Below are 10,941 nucleotides of genomic sequence, written 5' to 3'. Positions count from 1 at the left end.
GACTGTTACACAAGATGGCTGCAGGCACTGCCGCGAAGTCTGACGTCAGTGAAGTTTCTTTATATATATTCAAGGTTTCACTCAATATATTCTGAGTTTCATTCAATATATTCAAGGTTCACTCCATATATTCAAAGTTTCATTCCATATATTCAGACTTCATTCAATATATTCAAGGTTCACTCCATATATTCAAAGTTTCATTCAATATATTCAAAGTTTCATTCAATATATTCAAGGTTTCATTCAATATATTCAAGGTTTCATTCAATATATTCAAAGGTTTAGTAGTTATATATATATACCATATGTTTGGAGTGACCAAACCAGGTGTTTGCACTCCCGGTGCTGTAGGTGGCGCATGCGCCGTTCATCACCGGTTTGTGTCCTGACGTCACACGGAGGAAGAAGAAGCTCCGCGTCGTGTTGTTGTCCTGCGGGGTGATGTATCACTCTGTCGGTCACTCTCTGGATAATGGACGCAATTAGTTTAATTTGTAAGCCGGAGGCACAAGAAGCAGCTGATATGTGTTAGCAGCGGTGACTTCAGGTAAGACCTCTCCTCTGTAAAGACTTTAAATCAGCGTTTAAAGCAGCTAAACTTGTTATTATTAATGTTATTGTCATTATGGCGACTTTAGCTAACCGCCAAATCCTCTGCACAGCCATTATTGAGCTGTGAAATATGTTACCAGTGCTGTTTTGTGTCAAACTGCTGAATTCATGGAGTGATTGAACCTTTTTTAAGAAGCTAATCAGCTACTTAGCCCCTCACTGACAGCTCGATGTAAAGCCATAAGTCAAGGTGACAGGAGTAACAGAGATAAAGATACAGGTGACATGAGTAACAGAGATAAAGATACAGGGGACAGGAGTACAGCAAGTAACAGAGATAACCATTGGTGTCAGTTATGTCACAGCTGATATCTTATGAGGAAGAAAAACACGTGGTGCTCCGGACATAACATTGTTATTTAATTAAACATGTGTGTATGTGTGTGTCACTGTGATCAAGTACAGGGGATGTAATGTGTCTAGTACTAGCTGTTGTAATGTTAATTTAAGTAAACTTGTACAATTTAAATGTGATCCAATGCATAAACTGTGCTTTGATGAAGCTTGTAAAGAGTTAAGTCAACTTTATTGTCAATGCTGCTATATGTACAGGACATACAGAGAATTGAAATTTCCCACTTATCCCAAACAGCATAAACATGAAATATGAAATGTAAATGTAAATGTATTTTATTTATACAGCCCTTTACAACAGTCCTTTCAGTGTACCAAAGTGCTTTACAGTAGACAATAAATAACGAGAACAATAGGTAAAAAAACAAACAAAATAAAAACAATAAAATGCAACAAAATCGAATAAGAAATATAAAATATAAGTAAAAAAAAAAATAAAATAAAAATATACAAATCTAAAAAATATATACAAGCTAAAAGACATCAATATGGCACAGTGTAAACAAAGTTATCAGTATAAATATAAGTATGGCAATATGGCAGTATTTACAGTATTTACAGTATACACGTACAATCAGAAATGAAATATGTAAACAGTTGTACAGTTTTTGTTGACGTTGCTGTCAGAGAGTTCATTCATAATTCTACTTAATGTCCATTATTGAGGTCTTAGTGACTGCTGTTGTTGTACTGCAGTGTATTATAATGAAAGGTGTTTCTAATATTGGTGGCCAAACTATTAGAAATACCGCTCAATATAATGCAGTCCAGTTTAACACTACTACTACTACAACCTCAATAATAGACATAATAGTTCAATTCATACCTCTCTGAACTTCAACTTTTAACTTTATTTATTTATATAGCACCTTTCATACAGCAGAGTAAAAACAGAAAAACTAACAGTTCTTAAGGTAACAGAGCAGTTGCACGAAAAGCTAGAGATCAGAAGAAGAGTAAAAAGCATACAACTACAACAACGAAAACAAATAAGAAGAAAAATTAAGAGTAAAAAGCATAATTTAAGAACAGTTGCAGTAAAAGTAGATTAGACATGTACAGTGAATGAGCACCAGAGATAAAAGTATCAGGGAGTGATCAGGACACAAAAACTGAAACATTATAAGCTTTGTAAAAGTTGAATTCACATTAGAGTTGTTGTGTTGGATCACACTGGATTGTACATGTGCATTTGATGCTTTTTGCATCATACTTTTTATTGTGATATGGATCAATATGGTGATGAATAGAAAAAGTCTAATCTAATAATGGGGCACAGCTGTCTGCGTCTAAATAAGCAAGCAGATTAAATGATTAAATGAAGGTACGTGAACACATTGAAGCAAAAAAGTCTAATGTTGCCATAAAGCATTGTCGACAGTAGCCTGATATATTAAGAGGGTAAGATGGTTACTAATCTATTCTGTCGATTATTGAACAAACAAAAACGTTTGTTTGACAATAAAGAGTCACACATACATGTTATTACACACAGGAAATAATTTACAAGCATCTCTTTATTTCTCACTAATGGTTGAACGATTTGCTAACGCTCTTCCTCTTCACCCACGCAGGACTGTGACAGACTTTGGATGGAGTCAGCACCCACGCTTTCATTGTTTTGTGTCGTCAGTGCAAAGAAGCACACGGTTCTGGATTCAGGCCATCCTGCACATCACAGAGAGAAATATGGTCAAGTACTTTTGTAACAGTACGGACATCAGGAGCGCGTGGGACCATGTTGTCTCTGCTTTTTGGCAGAGGTACCCTAATCCATTCAGGTATTGTAACATTTTCACGGAAACGTCAACACAGGCTTCATCATGATATTCCAGTTTTTAGTGGTTTAGTTAGAGCAAGAACTCACAATAACACATCCTCGACTGCGTCTGGATATGAGTGATCATAACAAGAGGCAACGACTAAATTGTGAACTTTTGGTTTTAATCTTTGTTGTCTCAATATCACACCACTCAATTCTTAAATCTCAGCTTATCCCAACCTTATAGACTTGCAGGAATCTTGTTATTACATCTCATTAGCACAGATGGAGTGTGTCGTTGAATCTTACTGTACTGCTACAGACTTTGGTGAACTTTGTTGTACCTCGCTTTGCATTTTTAAACCTACAGTCGTGATTAAGACAGAGAACCGAGAAAACGCATAAACAAAGTGAAACCAGGTTTAGAATATTCATAGCTACGTGGTCAGTATGTTTTGTTTGCATTATGAGTTGACCTGAAAACCTCAGCGTCCTGAACTTTTTGTCCTGTAATATTTCACAAGCGTCACAGCTGCGTGTCGTGCAGGAAAATGTTTCACCAGGACCCAGAAAAACACGATGAAAGATTTTTTTTTAAATCGACTTGCTAAATTTGAACCACTGTTTTAAGCAGAACTGAAATTAATCACAAACGGATCTTAAACCTGACAGTTAAAGGTCGGTTCCTATTTTCACGTGTCGATGTACAATGTGGGCGTATGAATGTTGTTTTAAGACAGTTTTTGCTCGCTGTAATCATCCCTAATATTCTAATATACCTGACATGCTGTAAGCAGAAGAGATGAAGACAAAATCCACAGTTCTACCTTTGTGCAAAAATATACTCTGTGAGTCAAATCAAGTGGGGAATCCACTTGATTTACCTAATCCAGACTGCTGAGGCCTCATATTTAATGTTTGCATAAAACGATGACTGTAGATTTTGCGTCCCGTCACTGACATTGGTGATAAAAGCAGCTTTTAATGGCCAGAATGAACACTTACTCAGTGATTTAAGACACAAATTGTGATCTCTATCTGACTTGGCTGTGTGTGTTTTTTTTTTTTGTGTATCGATCAGCACCCATGTTCTCACAGAGGACGTTGTGTACCGCGAGGTGACTGCGGACCACCGGCTCCTCTCCAGACGCCTCCTGATGAAGACCAATCGACTGCCTCGCTGGGCGGAGCGGCTCTTTCCCTCCGGCATGTCTCGCTGCGTGTACATCATCGAGGACTCCATCGTGGACCCCGTCAACAGGAGCCTGACCACCTACACCTGGAACCTCAACCACACCACTCTCATGGTGAGGCGCCTGATCCTCTGTGGTTTGTTGCCGTAACGTTTCCCCCAGGAGAAGCTAAAATATTGGGCTTGAGTTGAGTTGCTCTGTAGCTGCTGGTTATGCTGCTTGGCTGCTGACATCCTGCACTCACAGCCTGTTTTCTGCTGCCCCCAAGTGGTTGAAAAACATCAGTGATTGCAGGTTTAAATAGTAAAATGATGCCTAAAATCTTTTATTTGTCATTTTTTGGTGGTTAAACTTCTCACCTGATGTGATATTAAAGAGTACTCTGACACCCTCTCTCCCCTTTCCTAAAAAAACACTGTACATATAATAAAAGATGTTGTTACAAGTGCAGTATTGCTTACATCATACCCCGAGAATCTTTTCTATAATTTGAAATCAATTCACAAATTCAACCAACTCACACAGTTCTTGTCTGTACACTGTGTTGGCAGAATAGAACAGACTGAACTCTGAGTGTGCCGTGACTGCACAGTACAGTCACGTGTAGCTGCTCACCACCAGAAAGGAGCAGGAACTATTAATTCAACCAGCCTGATCTTCAAAGGAGGCGAGCGTTTGAGCACTCAGACATCTTCTATTTGAAAGAATCAAGCAGCTTTAAGACAAATGGTGACACGTTGCATTACAAATACAGGTAAACAAATGATTTTTTTAACTTACAGTTTTCACTGCTGTCACTTTTGTCTCTCCCTTGTTAGTCGGTTGAAGAGCGTTGTGTTTTCCAAGACTTGGCGGAGCAGCCAGCCACCACCCAGCTGAGACGGGAAGCGTGGATATCCTCGAATGTTTACGGCTTCTCCAGACCTATTCAGGTACTTTTTACACTCTTTGCAATCGCCTATTTTCATCTGTCCTAGAGTGTAGGAACATATAATTACGCTTCAGCTTTTGTAAAAACATTTGTTTTTACATGTTTTGACATACAGAATCCTATTTCTAAGGCAATCCGTGATTTATAGATCGTAGTGTAAACAGCAGAAGCGTGGGAGTCTGTGTGCTAATGCCAAAAATAAAGCAGTACGAGATATGAGGGGAGAAGTGAAGACGGCGCCAAAAATATATCAACCTACAGTTGTTATTATTAGATGTGGAAGATGCCAGGCTTGCTTTAATATCCCCAGAAAAGAGGAGGGGGGCTGTGGGACGTCTCCCCCATGTAAAGACATTTCCTGTTGTGTCTTTTCCCAGGAGTTTGGATTGGCCCGCTTCAAGAGCAACCAGGTGAAGGCCATGAAAGGGCTGGAATACGCGCTGTCCAACTTACAGGGTACGTACACGGAGAGAAAAGAGCGAGAGAAGAGAAAAGAGAAGAAAGGGGGAACAGAACGGTTTTATCTTGAACTGGAAATGAGAAAACTCATACGAGAAGAAATGATTTCTCCCCTTCCAAGCATTAGACTGTTTTATTTTACATACTTAATAATTTATACATTTTCGACACTTTAGATACACAGATAAACATCTTCATGATGAGTTTTCATGAACCTGGTGAAAGTGAAAACTGAAGTGACTCTCCAGACATTCAAATTTGAACGTTTTACCCTCGCAAGATCAGTAATTACTCTGCAATAGAAAAGTTCTCTCACTTGACTCAAAATTTACTCTTACATGTGTTTGACTTAGAAACAGGTTCACTTAAGAAGCCTAAAGGCCGTCTCTTAGGGATACCACGTGACTGCAGAGGGATGTGAAACCATGACAACTACAGTGACAAACAGCTTAGATTTTCTGAATTTAAGCTCAGACCAAAACAAATTATGTAGTCGGCGTTGCATAAACAAAATCCCGTAAAGCAGGTCACTTCAAAAAATCTGATCCTCTGAGTGGGGAACAGGGAAAAAAACACCATAAACATGACCAAACTTAAGTGCTGTCTGTAAATTATGAGTCTTCAGTAGCAGATGGTGGCAGCTGTAGAAAATAAGATCTGCAAATCACAACTGAGGCTGCAGCTAACGATTATTTTCATTACTGATAATTAAATTGGTTTGAACGTACATGGTTCCAAGCCTCACCTGTGCTCATGAGCTTTGGGTAGAATGAGTTTGTGGATGCAAGCAGCCGAAATGAGCTTCCTCCACCAGGTGGACGCCTTCTTTTGGAGGTTTTTTTTTTCCCCCTGGGCAGACCCAGAACCCGCTGGAGGGACTACAGAGCCCATCTAGCCTGGGAAAGCCTCGAAGGAGCTGTAATGTTTTGTTAGGATGAGGGACGTCTGGAACATCCTGTTAAACCTGCTGACACCGTGACACGACCCCGGTTAAGCAGAAGAAAACGGACGGAGGATAGATTAATTTAATGTCAGAAAATAGCAAGATATATGTTCACAATCTCCAATGTCAAGTTGACTTCTTCAGAGATCTTGTGGTCAAAAACACAAAGATATTTAGTTTAATATCAGAGAAAGACCAAGAAAACTAGAAAATATTCACATCTGAGAAAGTTTATTTGTCAGACACAAATCTGTTCTGGCTGACTTTTATAAACTTCATTAAAAAAATAATTGCAACAGACAACATGAAAGTTTGAAAAGTCAAACGCGATCATCAGAGATGGTGAGTTTAAATCACGGGGAAGCCATTAGATGAACAGTGCCTTGTTGTGGCAGTCGGTCCTGATGAGTGAGGTTTGTGTTGTGCTTCAAACTCTGTGTGTGTGTATGTGTGTGTGTGTTGTGCTGATGCAGCGTACTGTTGTGATTCTGCCCCGCTGCCCCTTTGTTGATGGCACTGCAGGGATTGGCATCAGGCTGAGCGTTGTGGTGAGTATGTTAGCAGCGGGGCATCCATCTGCCAGCCCAGGTCTTGCCCGGGTTTGTCACATGATGCCGTCTGTGAGCCTCGCACACACTCGCACAGTAGGCTGTGTAGCAGAGGTAGTGGCTGTCTCCCTTTGTGTGGTGTGTATGCTGATACACACTGTGTTTGTTTTGAAGAGTCAGTGAGCAGAAACAGTTCATCTTGTGTTGGAATAGAAGTAGACGCTGTGTAGTTTAGTTTACCCTCATGTTATTTTTGTTTGAGATAAAGATTGAACCCTGTAACTCTTTTTACCGGACAAAAATGAGTTAGAGCAGTGTTTCTTTTTTTAAAAATGAGTATCTTCGTGTCATAAATGATGTCTAATATCCAGCTGACAAACAAGTCATTGGGTATTAATATTATCAGCGCCAGTAAAGAAAATATCGATCGATATTGTGGTGTTCAAATCACAGTTTCTAAACACAAATGTTCATATAATGTACATTTTTGCAGAGTGTGAAACGTATAAAACAATTTCACAGAGTAACTTCTACCTCAAACGTTCCTCCCTTCCCGCTGAGCCACATCTACAAGCATCTGCTAAGGAATGTTGTTCCTGGAGTATTGTAGCAGGAAAATTCAATCAAAATTAAATAGATAAAAGAAGGTACATTTAGAAAACTGAGGAGAGAGGTGCAGATTTTTCTTTCTGATCAATGTTTGAGTTACAAACTGAGCGGTGGATCTTTTTCAAGGTCAGGACAGGACATAATGTCCCTTAACCACTGAGCGTTCAGTGGGGCGGGTATTTATCCCTCCGTCTTAGTAGTATTGTGCGCCGAAAAACCCAAAAGAGAGGCGAAGGACAGCGTGCGGTTCGGTCGGTTGGAGTTAGGCACACGTCATCCTCCCCGGCGGTGCCGAAAAGGGGTGAACGCTTTCTAAACTTTGATGTTTTCAGTTACAATCTAAGTGAATTACATTTGAAAAACATTTAAATAAGAATAAATATAAGATTTTTTATGCGACATAAACCTCAGAATAAATAAATACAAATCCAGCACAAACAAGTATCCGAAAAACAAAACATGTTTTCTATTTGTTGGAGGAAAGTCACACCATGCTGAACAAATATTGAACAGATGAAACGTAGATGCAAATTTTTTGACTGAAGGCGGTGCAGTTACTGCGTTTTGCCATCGTATGGCAACAACGTGATGCAGAACAGAGAGGACCTCCACACTGTATTTTAAACTATGCAATTAAAAAACAATCATCTCTGATTGGACGTAACGGTGAAGACACAGGGAGGGTCCGAGAGCAGATTCACGTGTCTGTATGTCGACCTGAAGCCTGAAGCTCACTCATCTTCAGGGTGCACATACAGTATTTCTAACAGTCTCTGATCTCCCACTGTGAATAAATTGCCAGTTAATTAGCATTAATGCTACCACCAGCTGTAAGAAACGCCCAAAGTGAAAGCTGATGCAAAACTGTGAAATAAGTTCCCTGAAGTTTTTCAGAGCTGCTGCTTCTCACGATGTTGTATCACCAACTTTGGGCTCTCACGTCATCGTGTCGATGAACAGCTGACAATAGTTACTGAAATATTAAAAACTCACATGCTTAAAAAGTGTCGTGATAATCCCATCAGGTCAACACGTTCAAATAACAAAACGTGTTTTAAGGAAAAGTGTTCAAACAAACCAACTATAAAGAGACAAAAATACGTCAAGTAAGTTTAACAAATGTCAGCTCTTACGTTTATTTTGATTATTTTAAATTTCCAACTGTATCAGAAGCTGATGTTTTATAGCCTGTAAATCTATATCCAAATGAATACTAACTTTTTATGCTGAATTCACCTTTTTGGGAGCATGACACTGCTAAATAAATCCAGCTCCCCTTTAAATATTATGTTTCGTTCATTTCGTTATCGTGCGCTAAGGAGAGAAATTTAAAAACTACTTAAGTTCCTACTTTTGCAAAAGAAATCTGTGTATTTTTAAATGCCAAAATCATACATTTAAGTTATAGTCAGACCTTCACGATTTATATAAACTTGATTTGAAAACCTCTTTATGGCAACACATAAAATCAAATGTAGTTTTTTGGGTTTTTTCTTTGTCTCAAAATCACCGGTTTCATAGAAATCACCTGATTTCCTTCAGAGGAACATAAACACCTGAAACCTGCTCAACAACGTCTCTTAACAACATTGTAACAGACAGAGACTACGGGAATGTTGAGGGTTTATTTTTTTTCTGATATTGTGAAAGTACCCAGAGGAATGATTTGAACATTTCTTTTAACTTTCGACTTTCAACTTTCACTTTCAGCAGGAGTCTGTGGTGCCGCTTCACCAGACAAGTGTGAGAGACAGTCAGCGAGGCGAACGTACACGAGAAATCGAGTAGTAGTGAGGACGAGCAGATCAAACCAGTTTGACAAAGCGCTTCACTTCTCAGCCAATTTAACTTCAGAGCTGACGTGCACGGTGACCAAAATATAGATACTTTGAAATATTCTGTTTATGTTGCATGTAATTAAGGACAAATTACACTCTCTTTTGGTTTGCATTGTTTGGGGGGGGACCCTGTAATTTCTCCAGATCCACTCCCTCCAGTCATTGTCACCTCTCCCAGGAAAGACACTCAGCTCGTCTCTCTCGCGGTTTAGGGAAAACGTCTGTCATATTATGACGGTGGCTGTTGTTCTCACATGAGAAACTTTTAAGTTTGAGGTCAGCGAGGTCAGACTTAAATAGACTCTCGTAGCCCGTGGCACTGAATCCTCTTTCCATCTTTGCATGCCATTCTATAAAGCCTCTTTAAGACTTGAACCTCTTTACATGAATGTGATGGTAACCCGACACGTTGGTCTCGTATCTGAATCTAAAAGTCACAACGGTAATCGTGCTACGTCGGACTTTTCCAAGTTTGCTGCAGCAGCTGCTTAATGCTCAGACTCAACTTGAGTATCATCTCAGAAAATCAGCCTGATTCTGATTTCACATCAGTTCAGATCTAGACTACCGTGGCAACAGAGGTTAGAAAACTCGTCCAATCACAGTGATAGTCAGGTCAGATGACCTCCAGAACACAAAAATGAGTTCCAGCTTGTTTGTGTTGGCATCAAAAACTGTTTTAAACTGAGAGAAAGCATCGAACGTCTTTGTTCATCGCTTTGGTCCAGCAGTAATCCGCTCCGTCTCACACACTTGTCCCATGATCGCTTAGCCTTTGTCCATAAATGTCCTGTTGTCATGTTGTGCTCGATGAAGCCGGTCCTCATTCTGTCCTCTCCTGTCCTGTGGTCTCGCAGGAGAGACGCCCCAGCGGCTGCTCAGGGACACAGTGAAGGATGCTTCAGAGAAGGCCAAGGAGGCGGCAAAGAGCCTGGCTTCAGCTGCTGCCGTCCCACAGAAACCACAGCAATACGTGTAAACGAGACGGGAGCGCGAAGAGCCGCACAGGTGATATGAACGCAACACAATGCCTGTTAGATCATCTCGGAGTTTCCCCCGGCTCTCGCCGATCGTTGCTTATACTCTCTATGGTAGATTTATATCTTCTTCTGTCTTCTCTCTCTCTCTCTCTCTGTCTTTGCTTTCATTAAATCTCAGGTCCCAGACTCTATGTATGAAAACATATTGCCTTTTGTGGAAGGTTTCAGATTGTGACCAGCAGCACACTTTAATGCTGTAACTACGTCCGTCAGGTGTGAGCGCACCGTTCTGTGTCTTTGACATATATTTTAATGTATCTATTTTAATAAAAGTGAGATTATTTTCATGCTGAATAATATTAAGTGTGTTTCTTTCACTTTAATTCATCAGAACGTCATTTATGATTTTTATATTTTAGGCGTCGGTCCAGGCTGAAGTTCTTATTAGACCAAATCATAATACTGTGACTGTGTAGACTTATTCAAGACTTAGAATATAATTAATTCTCCGTGCACGCAGGCGATATTTAAACCGTAGATCTTATTGCATGATGGTTAGTCACTGCCAGTGCGGCGTGTACTGAAGATACCAAAGTGACTTATATCAAAACAGTCAGATTTGAGTACAGCTTTCACATCTCTGCGCTGTAAACGTGATCGGCCTTTTAACAGCACGACTGTCACAGAGATCGTTTCAGTCGGCCTGTTT

The 10,941-nt window shown here is 39.9% G+C and overlaps 1 protein-coding gene across 1 annotated transcript; it reads left to right on the top strand.

The window, feature by feature from the left end:
* Positions 1-367: 367 nt before the first annotated feature.
* On the top strand, positions 368-10,589 carry LOC104926985 (PRELI domain-containing protein 1, mitochondrial). Its single transcript, XM_019255335.2, has 7 exons — positions 368-550; positions 2,544-2,750; positions 3,813-4,038; positions 4,743-4,856; positions 5,233-5,311; positions 10,110-10,260; positions 10,411-10,589. The coding sequence occupies exons 2-6, from the start codon at positions 2,659-2,661 to the stop codon at positions 10,229-10,231; spliced, it is 633 nt and encodes a 210-aa protein (XP_019110880.2). The 5' UTR covers positions 368-550; positions 2,544-2,658; the 3' UTR covers positions 10,232-10,260; positions 10,411-10,589.
* Positions 10,590-10,941: the final 352 nt, after the last annotated feature.

This window comes from Larimichthys crocea, chromosome X (assembly GCF_000972845.2).
Source record: "Larimichthys crocea isolate SSNF chromosome X, L_crocea_2.0, whole genome shotgun sequence".
NCBI classification, from domain to species: Eukaryota; Metazoa; Chordata; class Actinopteri; family Sciaenidae; genus Larimichthys; species Larimichthys crocea.
Note: the sequence above shows the minus strand (reverse complement) of the source record. Positions and strands in the feature narration are given on the sequence as shown.